General features: G+C 43.7%; 1 protein-coding gene across 2 annotated transcripts; it reads left to right on the top strand.

Moving 5' to 3' along the window:
- The first annotated feature begins 4,730 nt into the window (after window positions 1-4,730).
- On the top strand, window positions 4,731-25,809 carry LOC146074967 (endonuclease 8-like 1). Of its 2 annotated transcripts, none has more exons than XM_083183725.1 (10): window positions 4,731-4,844; window positions 8,220-8,643; window positions 10,886-11,005; window positions 19,508-19,571; window positions 20,573-20,672; window positions 20,826-20,950; window positions 21,050-21,077; window positions 21,665-21,720; window positions 25,022-25,424; window positions 25,531-25,809. In XM_083183725.1, exons 2-10 carry the CDS (start codon window positions 8,222-8,224, stop codon window positions 25,542-25,544), a joined length of 1,332 nt encoding a protein of 443 aa, XP_083039851.1. In that variant the 5' UTR covers window positions 4,731-4,844; window positions 8,220-8,221; the 3' UTR covers window positions 25,545-25,809. The 2 variants fall into 2 exon arrangements, with proteins under 2 accessions (XP_083039851.1, XP_083039852.1); XM_083183726.1 differs by lacking the exon at window positions 4,731-4,844 and adding an exon at window positions 4,910-5,071.
- The last annotated feature ends 425 nt before the right edge of the window (window positions 25,810-26,234 follow it).

The following is a 26,234-nucleotide window of genomic DNA, read 5'->3' as shown; positions in this document are numbered from 1 at the left end:
ACCATGATTGTGGCAAGAAAGCCTTCCTCATGCCAAATGTATTATTGGGTGTGGTGAACCTTTTACCATTGGTGTTCAGATAAGGGCTTTGAGCCACAAGACTTCCGATTGTCTAGGGAGTTGGCTTTCTCACAGTCTGATCTGGATTTGAGATTAGCCTCCCTCAAGGTGCAGGTTTCTGCACTTTCCATCCTTTTTCAAAGGCGGCGACGAGTGGTGACCCAGACCTTTCTCCAGGAAGTGCTTCATGTACAGCCTCCCTTTGTGCTGCCTATCCAGCCTTGGGACCTGAAGTTCATGTTGTCATCCCTCCAGCACTCTCCTTTTGAGCCCCTGGATTCTGTGGATCTCAGGTGGCTTACTTGGAAGACTTTGTTCTTGTAGGAAATAGCCTTCGCCCATCTGGTGTCAGACTTGTTGACCTTGTTTGTTGACCTTATCTGTTTTTTCATCCAGACAGTGAGGTTCTTCATGCCCACACGGAGTTCCTCCCTAAGGTTATTTCTCGATTTCATATGAATCAGGAAATAGTGGTTCCTGCTTTCTCTCCTTCTGAGGACTCTCTGGAACGTTGTTCCTTAGATGTTGTCAGAGCAACAGATACATTGTTGTTTGTATGATATGGTCAAGCCAGGCAGGCCGGCATCAAAGCAAACTTTTGCCCGCTGGCTGCGCCTCACTATCAAACAGGCGTATTTGTCATCTAATACACCAGTTCCTTTGTCTATTCGGGCCCATTCCGCTTGGTCGGGCCTTCTGCAGAGCAGCAGTGTCGTGTAGCCACTTGGTCCTCATCACATAATTTCCTTAATTTTTATACCAATTTGACACGGCAGATTCTGAGTTCCCTCTCGAGAAGGGACGGCTTTGGGACATCCCAGTGTCTACCATTGGTATGATAGAAAAAAAAAAAGGATTTTGGTCTTACCTGCAAAATCCCTTTTTCTAAATCCATCATGGACACTGGGCGCCCACCCTTATGCACTGGCTGACACAAATGGGGGGGGGGGGGCTGGCTTTCTGAAACTTTCTTCTTACCTCTGATTGCATGGTTTCCTTTTTTCTTTCTCTTCCTGTTCCTTTATGGCAGGGATGGGGAACCTTTGGCCCTTCAGCTGTTGTTGAACTACACATCCCAGCATGTCCTGCAACAGTTTTAGCGTGGCCACATAGCAAAACTGTAGCAGGGCATACTGGGATGTGTAGTTCACCAACAGCGGGAGGGCCAAAGGTTCCCCATCCCTGCTCTTTGACTAGCTTTTGAACAAACTGAAGCCTGTAGGGGGTGTTGAGGAGGAGGAGCCTGGGCTGCACTCAGAGAAATCGAATCTCCTTGGTGAAGCTCCACACACCCGACTGTACCAGTGTCCACCATGGATTTAGAGAAATGGATTTTACAGGTAAGACCAAAATCTATTTTTTTGAGTAGGACAATGGTTCCAAAAAGGGAGGACTTGCAGGCAGGGAAGTGTGGTGAGGTAAATGGCTGAGGTGTTCCTGGCAAGTACCAGAACCAGATTTCCACACAATTAATGAGCCATGGGTACATGTGGTCATTATATACAAGTGCAGCAGTATATACTGCTGGAGATTCGCTGAGTTTTAATAAGTGATGTGCAGAAAAGGTAGCCAGGTGAGGCACTGCCTCACCTGCCATATACTTTTTACTCCAGACTATAAAAGATTTCAGAATAATAAAAATAAGATTTTTTTAACATATATTCTATGTATTTTTACATACTTATAAACTCAAAACTCCAGCGTATACGTTAGTATGACAGTAAAGGCTGTGCCTCACCTGCCTCACTCCACCGCAAGCCACTGCTTGCCAGGGGTGCCACAGGTTGGCCAGGACTAAATCATTGTCCAGCAGCCTTCCACCATCAGCCAGTCTTCATGCCGCAGTAAATGCCCCTCACCATCCTCCCAAGGTCCAGCCTGTCCCCCCAACCCCCCCCCCCTGCCCCCACTGTGCCACTTTTCATTCCCTGCTCTTTTCCCAGAGTCTGGCCTTTCCTGTTCTGTTACCCCCAGGTTAAGCCTTCCCTGTCCTGTGCCTCAATAGATCTAGCCCTCTCTGCCCTGCATCCAGGGTCTGGGCCATGAAAGGCCCATGTTTAGTGGTGTGGCCTGTCTTCGCAGTGAGTGTGGCAAGGTGCCATTAGAGAGTGCACGGTCTGGGCCCCTTGAAAATTATAGTAAATACGGCTGTTGCAGGAATGATAATGTACCAGAATAACTACAGCAATGCACAGTTTACCATACACCACAACCTTTACAGTATAAGGGAACATGTATAACTCAAGTGCAGTCCGGCACCTGATTCCTAGAGGAAGAGGTGGGTACCCAGGCTGTGGCGGCCACCAGGTGTTTCTCCTGTACCCCAGTGGGCCAAATCAACCCTGTCTGCATCCTCCTTTTAAAATATGTGTTTACACAACCAGTTAACCCTGCTGTAACTCTACCTACATCTCCACCCACTTTTTTTGTGAGGTGGGTGCTGCTTATTTTGTTACGGACACAAATTTTTCTTAGGGAACCTCTGCATGCCATAGCATGTGTGTTTGTAAACTGGTTAATATTTCCAGAATATATCAAATGTAATATTTCGGCATGAGTGCTGTCCAGGTTTTTAGCCAATATACTGTACATATCTCCTGCTTGGGACTGTAGGCAGGGCTAATTTAAGCCCCCCCCCCCCCCAATAAAATTACCCCTTGCCCTGTCCACACCCCCAATATGAAAACCGTGCACTCCAGCCCCCTCAAGTCTTTCCACTTGGGTACAGGCTGCAGAGCGGCTCCCAAAAGTCCTGGCATCAGTGGCAAGGACGTGATGTGTCAAGTGCCATTGATGAGAGGACTCCTCTGAGTCACACTGCTCTGTTTGCAGCCTCAGCAGTGGCAGCCGATGTCCGAGTTGCCAGGTCAGATTACCGTGTGAGGCCCCGGGATGACCGCCCCTGTTGGGTCTGGCCATAGGAAATAGATGAGGCACATACGCAACTAGCATTTGCAGGATGGCCCTGGCTTTTGTGATATTTAACTTTTTACACATTGCAGGGAGGTGCTCCTTTCTGAGACTCTGTTTGCAGGTGATTAATTGCACATTATAACAATAATTTATTATTGCCGCGAATTGCATCTATAAATAAAAATATTATAGTTATGGGGTCTAAATATAAAGGATTTACTTATTTAAATTACCCCAAGGTAGGGAAGCCAATCCCGGGGCATATTCTCAATCCTGGATTGCCTTCCCTAATAAAAAAAATGCCCTTGCCGCCCCACATATTTACCTGCAGCCGGCAGCTGTGATGGCGAGTAGCTGTGAGGCTGGTGGATTGTCTGGGAGCTGGCCCGGGGAGAGTTCCGGAGGCACGTCTGGCCGGAGGGCGGCTGGAACAGAGCCAGGGAGCAATGCAGTGAGACTGTGGGTGGTCGTGCAGAGCGTCTGTCCGGCCTGCAGAGCCGCAGGCCGGGCATCGGGAACAGCCGGGCAGCGTCTGAGCAAGCGCCCATGAGTAGCGTAATCCCAAAATTTTTGGGGCCAAATCCCGGGATCCCACCGATCCCAATCCCGGGATTGGCCTCCCTATCCTCAAGAAATAAAATAAATCATGGCACTTCCTAAGTTCCGTTTCCTTGATTTTTAGTATATGCAGTAGGTTCCTTAAGCCCCATATACACACACACACTAAGTGATATTATAATTTATGTCGCTCATTTTGGCCCTTCTGAGTAATATTGTTTATTATATTGCTTAGTGTGCACGCTCAATATTAATAACAATGTGTGCGCTCGTGGGTCGTCTGTGCTTCAAGTTCAATGTTGACTAAATCTCCATTGATTATAATATCGTACAGTGTGTATGCGCTTTATGGTTTGCCTAGGATTACCCAGGAGCGTTTTATTTAGTGTGTTTGGGGTTTAAGTGATTAAGAGGTCCATTTATCATTGAATATATGTATCTTAAGGGCCTATTCACATGCAATGCAGTTAGCGCTGACCCCCCGGCTACCGCCCTTCTAAGATGATAAATTGGGCAGCATTGAATCCTCCTTAGAAACATATGGGGTATGCGGCTTCCAGTGTTATAGGAGGGATCGCAGTAGGTATCAGATTCCTGCTGTGTTTCTTCCATGATACATACCAGCGGAACTTAATATTTGCGGCTAACCCCCCAAAATACCTGTTTTCGAGGGTTACACAAAAATATTTAGTATTACTCTAATGTATTACTTTGGGACCGCAGCGGCGTATCAATAATATTTGCTGTGATCCCTCAGTGTCACTGATTAGACGCTGAGCACAGCGTTTATTTCCTTCAGGCTGGGGGAACATGTCTTTTTGGACACGACAACTGTCGTGTCCAAAAAGGAGACGTGGAAAGTTGGGAGGTATGCAGTACACAGGGCGATGTGCACTGTGCGTTTTGTACTAGATCACATTGCATTTCGTTAAAAATGCATGCGATGCCAGATGAGAAAACTGAGCGGCTTTCACATAGCTTTATAATCATATCCTGCAGTGCAATTCTGAGCAATAATTCTGCACCCAGATCTTATTACAATGCAATTTTATTGTCATAATAAATACATAAAACTTAGAAAAATCTGAAAATCTCTTGCATTGCCCACAGAAATTAGGCTACACCAACAGTAGCAGAGGCATGGATTACACAATTACTCTTTCCCACTACCTGTAAAAAACGAATTACCTAATACAAGTAACAACACATCCCAGCATGCACAGTGGCAGCACCGTGGCACACCCACTCGACACCCTAATAAACCAATGGGAGTGGGAGAATGATCATTTAGAACAGAGGACTAGGAGAACGCGGTGAGTGATGAGCTGCTGTGACTGTCAGTATAACGGGGCATCCGCAGCCGGGAGTTTCATACGAGACGCGTGCTGTCTGTGTCTGTGCGGGACACGGGGGAGGAGAGAGCCGCATGGCTGCTGCTTACATAACCAGAGTCAGCAGCTTGTGTGTAGCACCTAACAGACTGTAATAATTACATATATGCACGTATATGTTTTCAGTCTAACATAAGCAGGATCTTCAGGTAAATGATAGTAACACAAGCTTACAGTTCAATTGCGTGACCGACCGTATAGTGGGAAACAACCCGGAGAGTTGCAGGCGAGGGGTTGTTGTCACAGTGTTTGCTGTATGTGACTTTAACAATGTGGGGTTACTAAAGCGAACCTCTTGTCATTCTCCGTTATGCAATAGCTGTAATGTGCCCCATTCATACACCTCGCAGAGTCTCGGGGTCTTCCTCCCTGTGCACTGGGATGTCCGGGCATGTTTTGGTATTGCAACTATTTCATTGTTGCCCTTTTCTTGTTATTTAATGCTACTACAATTAAATCCTCCCTTCTGCAAAGCCCCCGCCCTCTAGTGTTCAGGATGGAGAGTACAATAAATTATGAACTTCAATTTTAAACTAGTAAGCAAATGCTTCGAAAGCTAGTCTGCTACTTTGAGATTGCCTCTGGGTTTGTGCATGTGTGTGAGAGAAAGATATGTAGTTTCACTTGTTTTGGAGACACACAAACAGACTATATATATATATATATATATATATATATATATATATATATATATATATATATATATATATATATATATATATATATATATATCCAGGCTTAAAGGTGCACATGCACGCTGTGATTATAGCATGCATTTTTTGGGCTATATCGCATTACATAGCATGTGATTGCGATGCAATCCGAAGCTAGTTCAAAAAGTATGTGCAGCACATACTTTGGTACTTGTTTCCTAGCACGGCGCCCAGTACTCCATTTGCGTAGAGGGCTATTCATAAATGGCATGCGATGTGATGTTTTATCGCATGCTATCTTATTAATGTATTCACTGACTTAACCCATTAAAAAGATAGGAAGCGATAAAAAAACGCATTGCATCGCATGCCATTAGTGGCATGAGATGAGATGCGATTTTTATTACAATGCGCATGTCCGTGCACAGTCCTTGATACTCCAAATCTCTTATCAGGTCATATAAGAGACATGTCAGTGCTGCCGCTGTCCCCCCTGCCTAAGCCGCCTGTCACATTCAGCAGTGACGTCGGCGGCAGGCTGGGGGATGTTCGCGGCGGATCGGGAGGACTCGGGTGCCTGAGCGCTCCTGAGTCCCCCCGAGCCGCGCCGAAAATACCCGAGCCTGCCACCGACGTCACTGCTGAATGTGACAGGCGGCTTAGGCAGGGGGGACAGAGCCAGCACTGACAGTGCAAAATGTATAAGTGTGTATCCCAATGAAGTGCACCCGGCGTATAAGACGACCCACCACTTGGAGGCATGTTTTTCAGGGGGAAAAAGTCGTCTTATACGCCGGCAAATACGGTATATAAACTGGAAGGTATTATTTAGAGGTAGGGATACTACTAAAAGGTGGCAAACGTTAAACAAAAATTAGCAGGAGGGCACTGATAAATTTATTCCTAGGGTAAATAAAAGTATAAATGTCAAAAGGAAACCAATGTGGCTTAACGCCAAAATCAAATTTGAAATAGCTAAAAAAAAAAAGAAGGGCATTCAAAGCATTTAAACAAGATGGGACACCCAAATCATTTGCCACATATAAAGAATGTAATAAGAAATGTAAAAATACAATCAAGACGACTAAATTATAGATTAAATAGCTACAGATAGCAAATCTAATCCCCAAAAATTCTACAGTTATATAAACGGGAAACGGTTAAGGAAGGCAAATATTGGCCCCAGAGGCATAACTAATATTATGCCCCCCCCCCCCCCCCCCCCGCCAAAAAATTACCTTACCCCTCCGCATGCCGCCGCCACCGCCGGCCCCGCATTCAGTCCGGCACCGCAGATAGCCTCCGGGCTCCGTCTCCTGCAGTAATGAAAAATGACACAACAAAATGGCTGCTCCCGTACAGCAGACAGTTTTTATAGGGATGTTAGAGGAGGCGGCGGCCTCCTCTAGCATCCAGAAAAACTGTCTGCTATTAGGGGGCAGCCATTTTGTCGTGACATTTTTCATTACTGCAGGAGACGGAGCCCGGAGGCTATCTGCGGTGCCGGACTGAATGTGGTGGCGGCGGCATGCGGAGGGGTAAGGGGGGGGTCTGACCAGAGTGCCCGGGCACCGGGGGCGCCCCGCTGGCGCTTGCTCCCCCAAGCAGCCGCGGTGGCTGCCTTACGGTAGCTACGCCTCTGATTGGCCCATTAAAAAAATAAGCAGGGTACCCTGAGTATAGAAGGAAAAGAGAAAGCGGAATTATTCAATTCATTTTTTGCTTCGGTATTTACAAGGGAAGAATCTTCAGAAGATCTGCCACAGATTAAGCTTGGCTCTTGATTGCCTGGGGATTCGGTCACTAGGTCTACAAGCATTAGGTTGACACCACTAGGTTGACATGACTGATGGTCGACAGGGTCATTAGGTCAACATGATTTTCTTTTTTTAGCTGACATGTGCTGACAGGCAATATTTCATGCCCTACCATCCACTAGGGCATGGTGGGAGAATAAAATGTGTGCCATGAGTAGCGGCGAGTGGACGAGGTGCTACGTTTCAGTGTCCATGTCGACATTTGGGACAAAAAAGTGAAAAACCCCATGTCAACCAAATGACACTGTTGACCTTCCTGCATATCGACCTTCCTGTTTGTCCACCTAGTTGCTGTCTATCCAATGATCCATACCCATTGCCTGCTACACATCAGAACTGTGGTCAGACCAAATTCCCTTTAGAATGTACCATGCATGATTGGCCGTAAACATGTAATGAACAACGGAAAGATATTATCTGATTGATCGTGCATTACGGTCAAACATAAAATGTCACGTGGGACCCATTGGAATGTGCACTTGTACATACACACATGAGCCAATTAGACATGTGTACCCACCCTAAGCCATGGACAGAATAAAGTGGCAATAGAGTGTGAGGTTCATTTACAAAATGCAGCAGGAACCAGTTGACTGGGACTTTAACTCTCTCTCCACTTTAGCCCTCTGTAAGGCTTCGTACACATGCTCCCCGTTTCTTAACATTAGTTTGACCATTACACTATTCTCTAAAAGGCACGTTGTTTAAGCAGTTATATCTGTATATAGTCATTGAAATAAAACGCATGCTAGTTTGCGCAATTTGAGTCATTATACCTTTTTTATAGATTCAGATTACATACGTTTTGTGTTTCCACATTTTTTCAGAAATGCCAGAGGGACCAGAACTCCATATGGCCAGTCTCTTTATCAACAGAGTATGTGCTGGGAAAATATTTGGGGGCAAGGTGGAAAAATCAGCGGTTAGCAAAAATGCAGAGGTGCCATTCAGCTGCCCAAAATACACCATCAGTGCAGTGTCTCGTGGAAAAGAGGTGAAACTGATCCTCACCCCATTGTCAGTTGCTGCAGAAGTCGCCCACGTTGTCTTCAGATTTGGAATGTCTGGAAGGTTCAAGTTCACTGCAGAGGATGAAATGCATAAACATGCTCACCTGCGCTTCTACACCAAACATGTTCCTCGGCAAGTCCTCTGCTTTGTGGACCCACGTCGTTTTGGAAACTGGGCATATAATGCCCCATGGCAGCCAAATCGCGGGCCGTGTGTGATGATGGAATATGAAAAGTTCAGGTGCATCTCTTGTATTATTGGGATACGAAGATGTAATAAAGCATATATGTCAGACTGAGTACCCTTATGCCCCTGTATATGGCATCAGAGAACACTTATGCCTGTACCTATGCCAGAGTATTTAAATGCATTCAATGTAATTTACATTATGTTGACATACTTTATTGCCAGTCTTGCTATTGCAGGTGTACTATTGTACAGGGGTGTGGTATGTCGGTCTGTCAGTATACCAACATCGGAATCCAGACTACCGGTACGCCAACGGGGTGAATGCATCAAAGACCATTGGTGGCTCACTGCACTCGGCACAGGTTCTATTCTCCCTCAATGTGTTTCATGGACCCCCACAAGGGAGCATAGCCCCTATAAGTTGGGATCCCGACTGTTGAGCATTTAACAGTCTGGATTCCGATGTCTGTATACTGACCGTTGGAATCCCGACTGTCAGGAGGTCATCCGGCACCTGTTGTACAGACCGACATTTCACTGTGAAAGTGATAGGACCTGCAATGAGCACAATAAAATTTTGTGCACCTATAAGCTAATTAAATTAATATTTAGGAGTACAATGATGGATTAAAAATAAAAAACCTCACAAGGTCAAATGTAGTCTACTGTATTCAAACAAAATGGCCTCCCACAGAAATTCAAAGCTAGAAAAAAATGGAAAGTATTCCCATATTAACATTTCTGTACACAATCTAGCAACAAATATATTAGAGCAGTTTTCCAAACACCACCATCACAGTCCAGGTTTTACGGGGATTGGTATGAAATCCCGGCGGTCGGAATCCCGGTGTTCAAAATCCTGACGCCGGAATCCCGACATGGGGGGGGACGTGGATCGTCCCCCCCTTGCGGGCTTGCTGAGCTCGCCACGCAGTGAACCCGGTGCCTCGCTGCGCTTGGCACACTAATTTATTCTCCCTCTATGGGTGTCGTGGACACCCACGGAGGGGGAAAGTGTCAGGATTTCGACCGCCGGGATTTCAACTGCATCCCGTTTTAAGGATATCCTTGCTTGAGCACAGCTGACTTAAGGTGGTGCACACTATACGATTTCCGTTAACGATGTCATTGAGCATACCATTCAGTGTGTACCCACTATATCGTTAATGATAACCCCTATCATCTGAACATGCAGTCAAATCTGACAATATGGTCAGTGGGGATGCGGTCATTTGGTCTACTGCATTATGGTAGAAAGTCATTAGGTCGAATCCATTAGGTCGACATGCTAAAAGGTCGACATGACTCTAGGTCGACATGGAAAATGGTCGACATGATTCTAGTTCGAAAGGTCATTAGTTCGACAGGTCATTAGTTCGACAAGGTCATTAGTTCGACATTGTCTATGTCGACATTCACAAGGTCGACATGGAGTTTTTCACTGTTTTTTGAGCCAACATGTGCCGACAGGCGGTATTTCATGCCCTACCATCCACTAGGGCGTGGTGGGAGAATAAAATAGTGTGCCGAGCGTAGCGAGGCACCGTGCCCGACGCATAGCGAGCGCAGCGAGCGATGCGAGGGGATGCAGTGCACTTTAAACTGTGTCCATGTCGACTGTGTTGACATTCAGGTAAAAAAACAGTGAAAAACCCCATGTCGACCTTGTGAATGTCGACATAGACAATGTCGAACTAATGACCTTGTCGAACTAATGACCTGTCGAACTAATGACCTTTCGACCTAGAATCATGTCGACCTTTTCCCATGTCGACCTAGAATCATGTCGACCTTTCAGCATGTCGACCTAATGGATTCAACCTAATGACTTTCTACCATAATGCAATAGACCAAATGATCCCAACCCGGTCAGTGACTGCATGTTCAGCCTGGTGACTTCACTGACCAATATCATTAAAGATATTGTTCAATGTTAAACCCGTGGATCATTTGATCATTCGTGGTATCACCAATATCGATAACTATATCGGCGGTGCCACATATCGTATTGTGAGCAATAAGTTCCTCTGTCAATTTGATTTTACACAATCTACCAAAAAAGAGATTAGAGCAGAGTTTCCCAAACATGGCCATCACAGTCCAGGTTTAAGGATATCCATGCTTGATGACAGGTGACTTAATACCTGTCACTTTGATTTAAAAATCAGGAGTCAAACATAGATATCCTCAAAACCTAGACTGTAATGGTGGAGTTGGGGCTCTTTGGATCAGTATATCTTAAATTGTTCAATCCATTTTATACTATGCTTTGTCTTTTTCAATGTAACTCCAGAGAGAGAGTGCTGAGTAACTTGTCGGACAAGGCATTTGACAAACCTATCTGTGAAGCTTTGCTGAACCAGAAGTACTTCAATGGCATTGGCAACTACCTGCGAGCTGAGATACTATTTAGGTGAGAAAATGTACAAATTATATATGTACCCACCACATAGAGCAATACACCAATATGTCAATACACCATAGACATTATGGTGTCCTCTTCAGTAGGAAACAATCTGTATTTCCAATTTAGTCAAATGTTAAAATTGATCATTGTCAGGATATGTTCCCTAGTGGCCAGGGTAAAATGTGCAGTGAACGCACAGTGCTTTAAAGAAAAAAAAAAAAAGTTTGTACTGTGACATAGGTATTACTTATGATTGAATTGGATCACAGTAACATGACACCTTGGACCTAATTGTGGTCCGTTCACTAGTTCATATGTGTTCGCACTGGGGCGATGTTTAGCATCTGAGCATGTGCAGACGCTGGGTGCGTGTGTCCAAGGCGAAGAAACTGTGGACTTGTGAGTGGGGGGGCATGGGTCGGCGGGTTGGGGTACTCACACATGGGAACGCCCAGTGTTTTATGGGCGTTCCCATGGTAATCACCTGATAACGTGGGCACCCAGGATGGGCAGCTGGCATCACCAGCTGGCCGCCCATTTCACCGAGAACGTACACGCGTATAAAAGTTACCTGAGAGTCACTTTCTATATGCGTGTCCCCACCACATCTTTCGATGGTCGGCGACCATGTAAATATTGGGGGAGGTTCCCACTGACATGTGAACGGATGTATATGTAAATCATCCATTCGCTTGCCATGCGAACGTTTGCACCCTGCGAATGGTGGGCCGTAGTACCACCATTCGCAGGGCGGGTTCTGGTTGACTCCCCAGCATGCGAATTCGCATCCGAACGAATCAACCAGAATAAACCAACTTGTATGTTGTAAAGAGAGAAATGCAAAGCAGTTTTTAGGCTGTTTATTTTCTTTTCCAGAAAATAGTAAACCATTTTTGTTCAGGACAGAAATTAAAATTCCTGAACATCTAAATATCTGGATAGAGCTGGCTATCTAACAGGAGAACATTGTTAATTCCTGTGATTTTTCTATGTCCAAATTGTAGTGGTGAGCACTTTAATTATTGGCTGTGTAACAGGAACACATTCTTAACAACTGTGATTTTTCTGTGACCAGCTTGCAATGAAGAGTACTATTATTATTGGCGATGTAACAGGAGCATATTATCAATATCTGTCATAATTTTTGTAGCGGAGAGCACTATATCTATTGGCTGTGTTATGGAAACTTACTGTCAAGATTTGTGATTTCTCTGTGACCAAACACATGCCTACCTTTCTCGGACATAGATCAGTAGATGTGGTGCTAGAATGATGTACAGGCCAGAATCTGGCATTTAACTCAGAGCATTACAAAAAAACTGGCTATTGAGAGAAATGCATTGTTACCTTCTGTGATCTTTATACTCAACTGAGAACACAAATACTTTGTTGCAATCTGCCAAGTGTGTCTCCAACAAACAGACACAATCTGCTGTTAAGGTGAGTACACACGGGTGCAATTTCATGTAAAATCGCTGGGAATATGGTCGCTGACCAGTGATAAATCGCTAGCTGCGTGCTCCCGTGTGCACTGCCTAATGGTCGCTGGTCGCAGGAGCATGCTCCTGCGACCAGCGGCTTTCCCCGGCGATCGCTGTGCCGGGAGGTCAGCGTTGATCTCCCCAGCCCCGTGCCGTTGCTCCCTCCCTCCTCCCATCAAAGTGACAGCAGCAGCGTCTGCTGCTGCTGCGCTCCCCCTCCACCCCGTAGCAGTGTCTCCTTTTCATCGCTGATGAAAAGGAGACACTGAGCAATATGATTGCTGGGGATATATTGCTAGCAATATATCCCCAGCAATCATATTACCCCGTATGTACACAGCATTACAGACACTTATTGATTGTAATTGGGCCTCAAACATACTATACTGCAGTAGTTCCCAACCCTGGTCTTCCAGTACCCCCAACAGTGCATGTTTTCCAGGTCTCCACACAGAATCACAAGTGACATAATTGGCTCCACCTGTGGATCTTTTAAAATGTGTCTGAATGAGTGCACCTGCTGGGTGACCTGGAAAACGTGCACTCTTGGGGGTACTTGAGGAACAGAGTTCGGAACCACTGCTATACTGCATAAATATTGTCTGCATTTGACAGAAAGAGGCACAATTAGAAAATCCTGACAACCGCACAGGGTGCTACTCTATTTCATATTTTAGTATTCACTAAGCAGTCTCCTTTTTCATAGGGAATTTAACCCTCACTTACACCAGATAGAATTCTCCATTACCAGTAGGGAATACAACCATCAATTACCAGACATAGAATTCTACATAACTTTTTGCAGTACTTGTGTATTATCACGGCGCCCATCGCATCGCATACCTTATTTAGTGGTATGCGATGCGATATTCGCGTTCAATGACCCGCAATGTACAATTAAATATCGCATAGCATCGCATGCCAGCAAAATGGCATACGATGCGATTTTTAATTGTACAAGCACCCTGATGGATGCTTACAAATGCACCCCCATTGTCAATGTGACTCCCACTATCAACGCCAACCCGAAGCGTGGCAAGCGCAGCGGTTCGCGACCTCCGACCTTTTCATACCCCCACTATCCACGTCGGCGTGGAGTTGACTTTAGATAGTGTGGCGAGCCCAAAGCATGGCGAGCGGACGCGGAATACATGTCAAGTAATCCATGTTTCCTCGCGGGGCTCGCTGTACTCACCACGCTTCGGGCTCAGTGGCTCACTGCGCTCGCCACACTATCTAAAATCAACTCCAAGCCACCGCCGTGGATAGTGGGGGTATGGAAAGGTCGAAGGACGTGTACCACCGCCCCTCGAGGGCTCGCTGCGCTCACCACGCTTCGGGTTGGCGTTGACAATGGGGGGTGCATTTAACATCGTAAGCACCCATCAGGGTGCTTGTACAATTAAAAATCGCATTGCATGCAGCTATATTGCATGCGATTCGATGAGATGCACTTCGATGAAAATCGTGGGTGCCTTGATAATACACAAGTTCCCTTTTTGCCTCCCAACGATCCCCAGTTAATAGAGCTTTGGCCATACTGGTTACACATTGTTTATTTAAGATTCCCACAGGGGAACAACCCTTCCTAGCAAAATACTACACATACCCCCAGAGTGCAAAGGATATACTGCAAAGGCTCACTGCACAAGGGGCGTAGGAAGGATTCATTTTAACACTATAGGCCCATCTGTCCCATTTATCTTAAACAAAATTTTATAAAAGTTAAGTTTTAAATTGTATAAGTATACATATTCAAGAGTCCTCTTTTTCTTCTCCTTTGCCTACATCTAAATATCTTTAACCTTCAGTGGGTATAATCACCTTAAGCAATTTATTTGAGTGCCAGCTCAACTTATAGAACCTTACTGAGACATGGTAAAGTCTGACATAAAAACAAAGACAAAGGTGTGATTATGTGAAAGCATACCATAGAGTCTATGTGATCGCCAGTTCTTTGATCTTCGAACAAGTCAATTAAAAGGAAGGTTGCCCAAAACCTCCCAAATGCATCTTAATTTCCAATATATAAGTTTTGTGTGTGTGCCCACCTTGGAAATAATGCATATATGCTTGTCTGACTAATCTTCAAATGTGTCGACATTAATCTATTCTTTGTTTGCTAAAAGTTACATTACACATGTGAGCTTTGTGTGGCTCGGAAGCTCCGAGCATCTTCGTGTGTGACTTTTCCATCACAATGGGGTTTATTCTAGTTCATTCTTTCTGACAAAATCCTTCTTAGATGGACAAAACCATGTGCACTGCAGGGGGGCAGATGTAACATGTGCAGAGAGAATTAGATTTGGGTGAGTTATTTTATTTCTGTGCAGGGAAAATACTGACTGCATGATTTTACACTGCAATATAGATCTCACTTTGAAGAAAAACCCCACCCAAATATAATTCTCTCTGCACAAGTTACATCTGCCCCACCCGCAGTGCACATGGTTTTGTCCATCTAAGAAGGATTTTGTCAGAAAGAATGAACTAGAATAACCCCCAATGTGTCTTCTTTTCAAAACAGTCTCTTCCTGGGCCAGTTCAAAACTTGTAGATAAACAGTGCACATAATATTCATACTGTAGGAACCATTTCCCCCTATTAGGAGGTAACGAGTCTAATACTGGTTTCACATTGCAAACCTGCTTTCATCCCGTTTTTGTAAACGTGTCTTAAAACGGGTCAAAAGCCAGTTAAACCCATTTCATATTGCATGTTGTAAACGGTATATCGCAGTTTCAATACCGTTTTTGTACCTTTCAGATTCAACCCGTTTCACCCATAGAAAGCCATACAATGTCATTTTAAATGTTTATTTCCTGCTTGTGGGCCAAGATCATGCAGGGAGATAACCTAACACTCTTGTGTGGTTATCATTTGTAGCAAATACTGTTTCTGAGCTGTTCAGACTGCAGGGAAAATGGCTCAGAAACGTGTAGGATCCTGCTTTTAACATGTTTCAAAATACCGGTATTTTGTAACTGGTAAATTGACAAATTTAGCTTTCACACTGCAGCTGTTACCTTTTTTTAAAACTGGAAAAAAACGGCAATATACACAGTGTTAAAGCTGCTATGTGAAAGGGGTACAACTTTTCTTCTGTTTTGGGTTGGGTCCTGGTCATAATGGATGCCATCCTGTTGGGTTGGTGCGCCATTTCTCTGGATTATATTTGCAGAGCCTCTGTCCAGAGATGAGACCTCCTCTTTCCATAAACATCTTGAAATTACAGGCCATTATGAATACCCTAGTGTGGTGGTCATCAAGGCCCCCTAGTGCACCGATGGTATAAAGTACCTTGCAAGTTTACGCTACATTTAACGTTTAAACTGTCAATTAAAATCTTACTATAGACGTTTTGGAGCAATACCACTTTTGGGAGATAAGTTACCTTGATGTGGGGTACACCATTATACGCTGTTTGAGTAATGGTAGCAGCATTTAAATACCCTAAGCTGTACATCTGATATACTGTAGCAAACAAAATACTTTTTCGCCCCTCTTGTGGAGGTAAGCCTGGAATTAACGTACAAAAGAAACCGCTACAGTATGTGCAAAGTCAAAACCACATCTATCGTGAGTGGGATATGCCTCCTGTAATACTACCATTAAAAGATATCTCTGTGTTTCCATGTCCCTCATTTAGAGGTGAGTAAGGTACGCTTATAGAGAACATCTACTCTATCATCACTGGTCCATTGAGCCCTGACTGGATATATGTTAATCATTCATATCTCCTTTTTTTTTTTTTTTTTTTTTATTGGAGTGTTTTTTATCACATTTTTCATCCAAATAGAGAACATACAAGTCCCGACAGAGAGACAATAGACAAATAACATAGGAAATTAAACCGTATTTAGATTATACAGAGATTGATATATGTACGGTGAGAAATAAGAAAGTACTGACTCCCTTTGCCACAATAAGTGAAGCATATTTGACCGAAGGCGCCATCCGGGCATATAGATCAACAGGAGATAGTGGAGCACAAATACAAAGTGAAAATATTTTGAACAGTATTACAACCGCATAAAAAGAGCGAAAACAAAAAAAGGTTTTCTGTTAGGCACTCTAATACCCCTTTTACACTGCTGCAAAAACCCGGGTCAGCGGCGGTGTAAATGGGTCACGCCGTGTCCCTTTGCACGGGACTTCTACCCAGGTCCTGACCTGGGTAGAACAAGGCTAGGACCTTGGTAGCGGGCGGTGCAAATGCGTACGCTGGGTCATCTGACCCGACTCCAGTTTACATAAATGGGGGTCGTCCAACCTGCAGGTTGGACGGTCCGCAGGTTGGACGGGGGGGGGTCACACAGTCTCCACTACTGTCTGCTATACTCTGCAGACAGCAGTGGGGGAGGTGAATGGATGCCTGTGTGCGGCATCCATTCACCTCCCGGACGAGGGCTGAGGGGGGTGCACGGGGGGCAGTCCAGCAGATTACCTTAGTGCTGGGGATGCGGCAGTGTAAAAAGGGAGCAAACACTGGGTCGCACCCGGCTTGAAGCGGGGATCAAAAACCCGGGTGCGACCCAGCGTTTTTGGTATAAAAGGGGTATAATCTAACCCACTAACCCTAATAAAATTAAACCACACAAAAAAAACCTGAACAAAAACCTCCCACAGAACCAGGGCTGTGGAGTCGGTAGATAAATGTCCCGACTCCGACTTCTCGTACCTCTGACAACCGACTCCGACTCCTCTGTATTAATATGCAAATGTATTTGATACATTCCTTGCACCACACTTAAAAACCTAGGATAGACAGTTTCTTCCAGAAACATGTACACATGTCTACCCTCATACAGACAAGTAGGCATGCAGGTTTTAAAATAAATATAAACACTAACAGTAGAATCCAAGAAGCTGTTCCATCAAGTCATTCTAAAGGACCCCATACACTAGCCGATTTTGGTCATATTTCGGCCAGATCAGTCGGATCTGGCTGAAATCGGACCAAAATCGGCTAGTTTTGATGTCCCCTCAGATCCGATGCGCGGTCCCGTGCGCATCGGATCTGCGTCGGGTGGTCTGACCTGCTGCACGTCCGACCACCCGACTTGGGAGCAGGGGGGGCTGGGGACGCTGCGGGGGACACAGGCGGCATAGAGCCGAGCAGGAGGAGCCGGGGGCTGTCAGTACTGAATAAAAAAAAAAAAAGCCCATACAATGAATGGGCGGCCTGTGATTGGCTGAGCGCTCTCTCAGCCAGTCAGCAATTGGCTGAGAGAGCGCTCAGCCAATCACAGGCTGCCCATTCATTGTATAGGCTTTTTTTTCTAGCACTGACAGCTCCCGGCTCCCTCTGCCCAGGCTCTATGCCGCCTGTGTCCCCCGCAGCGTCCCCAGCCCCCCCTGCTCCCACCAGCAGCCCTGCTCTGTAGCCCCGCCCCCCTGCTCCCCGGGTTTTTTACATGTGATAAATCGAGACGATTTATCACATGTAAAAAATGGCACATCAAGTGCCAATCTAATCAAGCTCAGGGGGAAGTCGGGGGCGACTTGTCCTAAGGACAAGTCGCCCTAGTGTATGGGGGCCTTTAGCTCTTCTATCTATAGAGAAGAATCTTCAATCAATTGGAAAGGTTCAGAAGTGAGTAGCATGAGTTCCACATGCTTTGTGACGACAACAAAAATCAACAAACCACAATCTCCGCTGGTTTGCTTGCTCGTCACCATTCAATTCATGGACACAAGGAACGATTTCTTTACCGAATCGTTACTGGCGACGAAAAATGGTGCCTGTACATCAATCTGAACCAGCGTAAGGAATGGCTTAGCCAAGGTAAACAAACGACCTTGCGCATGAAACAAGATCTTCATCCGCATAAAAAGATGTTGTGCGTATGGTGGGAGAGCTTGGTTGAATGAATTTTTCGAGTCTACACCAGGTGATTTCTACCAACGAGGTATTGAAAACCTTATTGAACGTTGGAAATAAGTTGTAAACTACAAGGGAGAATACATTTATAAGTATTCGTGCTCCGAATTGTGCGTTGCGTGCCATATAGTGAAGCACTAATGATGGTCTTTTCCTGCTGTATGTGGTATCCCTTAGGTGCAAATTAGGTGTCCCAACGCGTTTCCCCGCCTCCTATCTAGGGATCAGCGGCTTTCTCAAGGAAATCGGTTTTGACAACCTATTTCCTTGAGAAAGCCGCTGATCCCTAGATAGGAGGCAGGGAAACGCGTTGGAACACTGAATTTGCACCTAATGGATACCACATACAGCAGGAAAAGACCATCATTCCACAAGGCAACTCCAGATAAAGTTGTTTGACCAGGTGATTCAGCACCATCAACTGGGAGGCCGGAAGAATCATAGGTGGCAACTGTAAGGTACCCTCATCATGTAAATGTCTGGCCAGACAGAATACCGGGACTTTATTTTATTAAATTAAATATTTCTTTCACGTCATCACTGGTTAACTAATCAATTACTAATCCATAAACAGACTGTGTACTAATCAACCATTTCATCAAGCTAACAAAAATATTCCAATTGACTGCTAATTACCGGCAAGAGAAGCAATCCAAACCTAATACTATTTTCTTTTAATCAACTAATCTATGCATGCTTTACGTAGTCACAACCGGTTGTGTATTCTTTGTATTTTAACAGGATTAATTCCTCCCCCCCCCCCCCCCCCCCTTTTTTTTTATTTGTTGTGTGATGTGTTGTACATTCTGCTTATTATAAAGAGCAAATAAATTGCCAATACTGTTTTATCCCTTATATTGTGCAGTTCTATTTTTTCCTATACCCTGGTCTGTTTGGGGCGGTGAGCTATCCCCCTCAGAACCGCAGCAATAGACGGGAAGGAACAGTGTTAACAAATTAGTCTGGCCTACTGATTGTAATTTTGGAATTTGTTGATTTGCGTGTGGCGCAGGGCTCCACATTTCGTTTTTTCTGTCTGCATACTTGTCTCTCATCCTTTTTGTCTTTTTCTTCTGTAACTAATTTCATAGATTGCATTGAGCCCTACCACTTTCTTCCTTCAGCTGTTCTTTCTCTTCCTAGATTGCAGATTCCTCCATTTATGCAAGCTCGTGCTGTCCTGGAAACATTGAAGCACCACGATCAGGTTAGAGAAAAGTGTATTCTATATGTGATGGAGAAGCAAATGGACATTGGGTTCATTAAGTGTTCAGTATAATATGTGAGCTAATCCGAATTTATGACCATATTAAGTCATGTGCATCAGATATGAGGGGTATTCTCTAAAAAAAATTATATCAAATGATCTTTCACCAGACAGGACTCTGACACGATTATAGGGAAAAGCAGTCCATTTATTTCTACAGCACAGGAAATATGTATTTTCCTCAGCAAACTTAGCGGGTTCCTTAACCAGGCACCAGTCCACAATCTCATGCTCCATGTCACTAACCCATTGGCCCACCTCTGTCTATCGCCTGGCCACTTGATGGCATCAGGAGCCCTGAGCTCTTGCACTAACTGGCTTTAAGAAAGTGTGACTGATTACTGGAAGTGCTTGCTCCAACACCTGGACGGGTGTGGTATAGGGTTCTGACAGTCGGGATCCCGACAGTCATTAGCCCGATGTCGGGATCCCGACTGCCCGGACTCAGACAGCATGGTAAGCACAACAAAGCCCCTTGCGGGCTCCCTGCGCTTGCCACGCTGCAGGCACGCTGGCTCGCTACGCTCGCCACCTATTCTATTCTCTCTCAATGGGGGTCGTGGACCCCCACGAGGGAAAATAGTGGGTGGCTGTCGGGCACCCGTCTGTCTGCGTTTTGACAGTCGGGATCCCGACGTCAGGTAAACGACTGTCGGGACCGCGTCCGGCACCCCACCTGGACAGGCCCTGCATGGATGGGATTCTCCAGTATTTCTCTTAGACCTACTGTAAACCCAGGTAGTTTTGGCCTGGGCAAACTGAACAACTGTATCCTGTTCTGCAAACACCCAAGGTGGCATCCGGATCGGATTTTTTGTAACCATGTTGTCTAATATAATATGACCAACCTACCAGCCACTCCCAGCTTCTATTATGATCATGAATAATAAGTGAAATTAACTTACTCCTGTGTCTTGAGTACCTCTGACCTGTTTTTGCAGAATGGTGACCTCACCCTCAGTAAGAAGATCAAAATCAAAAAAGAAAATCCTGATCTTCTTCAGCTCTGCCATTTGGTTCCCTTGGAGGTTATAAAGTTAGGTATGTGGGAAAACAAGACCCTGTTTTGAAATGCCAGGACAGAAATGCATTTCTTCTATAAAAGTAATTGATTTATTTCCTTGTAAAATAAACACATTTACTCAATTGAATCATAATTAAGTCAATATACAATTGATCTATTATTTACTTTAGGGGGTAAAGGCTATGACCCTGGAAAAGCAAATGATTATTCTACCTTTGTAAAATGGCTCCAGTGTTACTTTGTTCCTGGAATGAAATCATTGAGAGACGGCAATGGGAGGACAATCTGGTTTCAGGTACAGTGTGGGAGAGCTGTAATTAGTGGACAGAATGTTGAATTTGGTAGCAGAGACTCATTGTGTGACCTTTTTGGAATTTCCATTGTCTCACTGCAGGGAGATCCAGGACCTCTTGCTCCAAAAGGTAAGATGCTGTCCTATCTGTTCTGGCATTTATTGCTCTGCTTTTTGCTGTTCGTTTCTGTTGGCTCTTGTCAACATTAATATAAAGGAACTTGCTGTTCAGCCATTTGAGGACAGGTGATGAACCACATTCTTTCCTTATTAGCCACATTTTGACACCTTCCCTATGTGTAGCAAACCGTGGGCACCCTCCCTGAAATTCCCATCTGTATCTGATCATTGTTGCTGTGCTTTCCTAGAGAGATACCAGCTTTTAAAGCTGGAGAAATGGACCACCCTTGTCCTTCACACCTACTATGGCTAAGTATGGTATATAACTGCTTCATATAGCCAGCCAGGAGTATCATTTACTTCCACATTTTGCAGTTTTTATCCTTTACATAATTGCTGATTACACACACTGGTGTTTGTCCCATAACTGTGGAGGAACTTGACCAGATCTCTGCACATAGTGGCATATGCAAGTAAAGCAAAGCTGTTCTCTAATTGTGCTCTATATAAAATCTCCTGTACACGTTTTATTATATCTACCATATATAAGTTATCTCTTCTGTGTACTTTTCTGAAATACCAATTAATACCTTTTAGGGGAAAAAGCAAGAAAGCAACGCAAATCTGTGGATAAAGACTCAAAGCCAATTAAGGTGTGTAATGTTTGGAGAATATGCCCATGTGCATTATCTCTCAATTAATGAAAAAACAAAAACATTTCAAATAGTTCAACTGCAGCCAAATGTATGTTTGTAGTACAATAACTGAATATATGTTATTAGAGCCTGCAATGTAAAGTATAAATACCCATCCATGTAGATAAACAAGTAGGTGAGCACATTATGTGGAAATCTATCAGATGTCAATTTTAATCCGCTCTCCTATATTTACTTTTTTTAATGGTATATTGTGAAATTAATTTAAACAAGAAAAAAGAAATTGTGGTGGAGCGCTTACCTAAAAAATCACAAAATAATCAATTGGGTATCACAATAAGATATAAAATTAAAAAACAACATTTCTGACAATTTAATGATAAAATATAATAATCTTCACCTAATGAAGAACAATTGATGTAAAATATGCATGAATAAATTTGGTGTTCGAGGACAGTGGAAAATTATACTTATTGTTAGTCCTGCTTGTTCCTCCCTCCTTGATCTCCCATTTTGTAATCCATGTGGAAACTGGTATTGTGGGTGTCCATAAACCTGAATTGGAGGCCCAGGATCTTGTTCCTGATTATGTATGAATCAGGTTTCCCTGTCAGCAAACAGGTGGGTCTCCAATCAATAAACAGGTGGGGGTGTCCCGGATTGAGATGTCCAGTTGGAGGATGTATAACAGTTCAGGGGATCCAAGAAAGATGTTTAGGGGAGCTGGTCCAAGTGGGATGAATAGTAGAGAGTCCAATGTCCAATAACAAGTGCAAGCTAACGCGTTTCATTGTTCTGACAACTTTTTCAAAGGTCTGTCACGCTGAGTTAGGTCAGGGATTATATACCCTCTAAACAGGAAATGCATCATATGACATCACTCAATTACCCAATTGATCATTTTAAATAATCATTAACAATCATCCCCATTCATTATAGGGCTATATATATTATAGGGGGCTGTCTAAAACATAATTTTAATACATAATAACATGAAAATTATCAATATAATACCAATAGTATCAATAATTGCATTCCACTTCCGGTGTTTGGAACGCACGCGGCGTCCAACTTCCGGTCTGTGGAACGCATAATATACCCGCAAAAAATGGGAAAATGTAAGAGAGATGGCTTTTTTTCTATATTCATATATAAACCCTTAATAGGGCTTTATAGAGCGGCAAAGGCATTGATAAAGGAGCAGGGCATCTGAAAAACGAAAGCAGAAACAAAAAAAAGAAAGGAAGGGGGGCGGCCGGAGTATTCCTCCGCCGTCCATTGCTATATGGTGGAACGCATGTGGAAGTCTGGGGTTGCCGGCTCCCAGCTCTGCAGCTCCAGATTCTGTAGAAGGAGAGGCTGATTTTTACAAACATGCAATGTTCAGATAGAATAATGCACTTAAATAATTTAGAAATATCTAAATCCAACTTAATATATTGGAAAAAATTTGAATATAATAGATTTGATAACTGGTTAAAATGATGAGGTTGTCATGGTAACCACTAGGCTTCTATCTAAATGTATAGTGATTAAAACACATGACATGATTCGTATTGATCATAAGAACTGAATAAAAAAAAAACACAATTAAAAATCACTTCACTCTTGTCCCATATTATAAAAGCAATGTTAAGCAATAGTATAAGGTATAAATAATAAGGTATAAAATATTGCTATACTATTGCTTTAATAAGCAATAGTGTGAGCAGCTAGCTCAACATCGCATCCCATCAGCGCCTGTATAGTTCACTGCGGTGAATACTTTTTTATATTGTGAAATTAAAAATTAATCTATTATAAGTATTTTGCATTCAGCAGTCCCCAGACTCCCATTGGCTAGTATCACAGGAGTCTTGAGGGCGGGCTTAGGAGTGTGTGAAACACGCTGATTCCCGAGCACCACATAGCGCCTGCTGTATTTAGTGCTGTTGATATCTGGGAAAACCATCTAGCACATATATTACATACATGATTGCATGTATGTTTATATGTGCTAAGCACCCCACCCCTGCACTCCATGGTCAGCTCTGACTGCATTTTAAACTATGCAGTTAATAAAAAAGTATGAAATCCCATTTGAATAAATTAATGTAGAGCATAGAAAATATAAGGAAGAGTATGGTTTGCAAAATTGGCATAGCACATAGAAATCTCCCAAAAAAATCTCACTAGTTTTAGACAGTTTGGCCGCATCCCCCAAAGGTTACTATGTGGGATGCGAAGCGGGCTGATTTATCAACATCGGGCAGCATCGCTTCAGACCCCCCCCCCCGGCTAAGCGCATCGCAGGGACAGGCTCCTTGTCTCTACGTGTGCAGGATGATGCATCCCCTTGATAGGATTGAATATTACGTTGCGATCCTGGATGGTAATATTCCGGCCAGATCGCATTGTAAATGTGTTCCTTAATAAACGGGCCCCATAAAAAGATGGGCTTTAATTGACTGTGGCCCTTTTAATAAATGTATTTGTTCATATGTAGAGTATGCACATTTCTGGGCCTTGGCTGACCCTAGCTTGATGCTTGGATTGATATCGGTTATCGGCATTAATTGCACCAGCACTGAGGTACAAACGATATGTCTGAAAATATGCATATTTATGCTTTTGTGCAAGTCTGCAGTTCCATTTACAGGCTCTTCCTGAACATTGTAAACTGGAGAAGGCCCAGTACAATCCTAGCTGCTAGTGATGATCCGATTGAAATACATAAACTCTGCATTGCCTATTCTTTCATACACTTGATTTCAGATCATCTGCCGTTTTTAAACATACAAGTTACGCTCAGCAAACTAGCTTGCTCTCGTGTCACTGTAGTATGGTAGCACAATATGGCCTACTGTAACATTTTAAAAACGGAAAATGCTTTTGGTAGTATAACTGATGATCGAATGGCAAGAGGAGAGATGGTTCCCCCTTCCCCCTTCCATTTACACCACTTGAGTGTGCATAGAGTACTGTATATGCAGAGTAGAATTCCAACAGATCACCCATAGTCAAAGGGTTAAAAACTGCAACCTAACTTGAACTATGAATCTTGATCAGATTTTGTGTATTTTTCCTTGCACTGCAAATAACAAGCTGTTGATAGTTCTATCTAACATCCGGTTACAAGATGTAGCTAAGTGCCATGCTGTAGAAACACTTGTTGGTCACCCTGCCATCGCAGTTCCTTGTTATCACAGACCTGCACTTCACAACCGTTTTTCTAAAAATAGATTTTACAGAATTTGTGCAAGTTTTAATTAAATTTGTTTTAAGAGATGCATTATTTATGATGACTTTGTTTAATTAGGTTGAGAAGACCGCATCCAAAAGAAAGGCAACCAGTGACAAAGTAATACCTGTGAAAAAAGAGCAGAAGCAAAAAGTGAAGGTTGAACCAAAAGAAGAAAAAAACACACGAAAGAAAGTGGGAAAGAAATCCCAAAATATTGTGGAAGAAAAGAAAACCATTCAAAAGCAAGAGAGAGCAAAGCGTGTACAGAGAGGCAAGAAAGCAGGAGAAGATACTGAAGGGAAGATCAGTAGGAGACCATCCCAGCGAGGCTCAGCACCAAATACTCCAAGAAGAGGCAAAGCTGCACTCGCACAGACAGCTGATACCCTTACTCCTAAACCCCGAACGCTTAGATCCAACGCAAGCCTCCTTCCACAGAACTCTCCAAAGATAAAACCGAGGACAAAGAGAAAATCTGGTGAGTGGTGAATTACAGAAAATCCACAGTGGATTATTTTAAAATAAATGGAAACTAGCACGTACTATAACGCCACAATTATAACCTTATCATTCTATATCCTTAGCTACATACGTGTGATGGAACAGGCGTCGTAAAAATCACCCCTGCAAGCTTGTTGCTGAGAGCACACTGAGCTGTACGCTGTGTCTTCTACAAGTATGACAATTTACCGGAGTTTAAAATATTTGAGTCTTTGGAATTAGATATCTGACTTTGTATATGCAATTTTATACTGTAATGGAACTTTTTTAACTGAAAATGCGGTTGGTTTTTATAATAAAATATATAAGAAGTATTTTAAAATATGTGCATCTTAAGGATTTAATAAAATATATTTTGGTGACATAGGTGTCCACAATTCAATATTGCTTTACTGTGGGGTTTTTTTTTGTGCTACATTCTAAGTATGTTCCATCCATCTAAATGGATGGAACATTCTATGTAGTATGGGGTGACTGAAGTCCAGGGCCAGGCAGCCGCTGGTGCTAGTTGGTACAGTACAAATAATGTTATATTTTTTTTTTTTTTCTGAGACCAGGTGCACGTGAGCTCATGTCATGTGCACCACATTTAGGCAGAGGAGGGGGAGCGGGGAGACACAACTACGAAGTGTACCAGGTTCAGAGGCAGAACTCTGGGAGGCAATGGAGTCGTCTGCCGCCGGGCTCCTGCTCCCTAGGGGGCACCTCTCTTCCCCATCAAGTTTGAATCAGTTAATTAAAAGCAGTTGATATTGCTAATGTGGCCGACTCCCCCTTCTAACATCAT

Source organism: Crinia signifera, chromosome 4 (genome assembly GCF_055691185.1).
Source record: "Crinia signifera chromosome 4, ASM5569118v1, whole genome shotgun sequence".
Taxonomy (NCBI): domain Eukaryota; kingdom Metazoa; phylum Chordata; class Amphibia; order Anura; family Myobatrachidae; genus Crinia; species Crinia signifera.
This window is presented reverse-complemented; position numbering and strand designations above follow the sequence as displayed.

Excerpts from the sequence above, each read along its gene's own strand:
- LOC146074967 (XM_083183725.1), top strand. The coding sequence starts at position 8,222 with ATGCCAGAGGGACCAGAACTCCATATGGCCAGTCTCTTTATCAACAGA. Across the intron at positions 20,673-20,825 it reads CTTGGAGGTTATAAAGTTAG|GGGGTAAAGGCTATGACCCT; the intron begins GTATGTGGGAAA and ends TATTTACTTTAG. Across the intron at positions 21,078-21,664 it reads AGGACCTCTTGCTCCAAAAG|GGGAAAAAGCAAGAAAGCAA; the intron begins GTAAGATGCTGT and ends AATACCTTTTAG.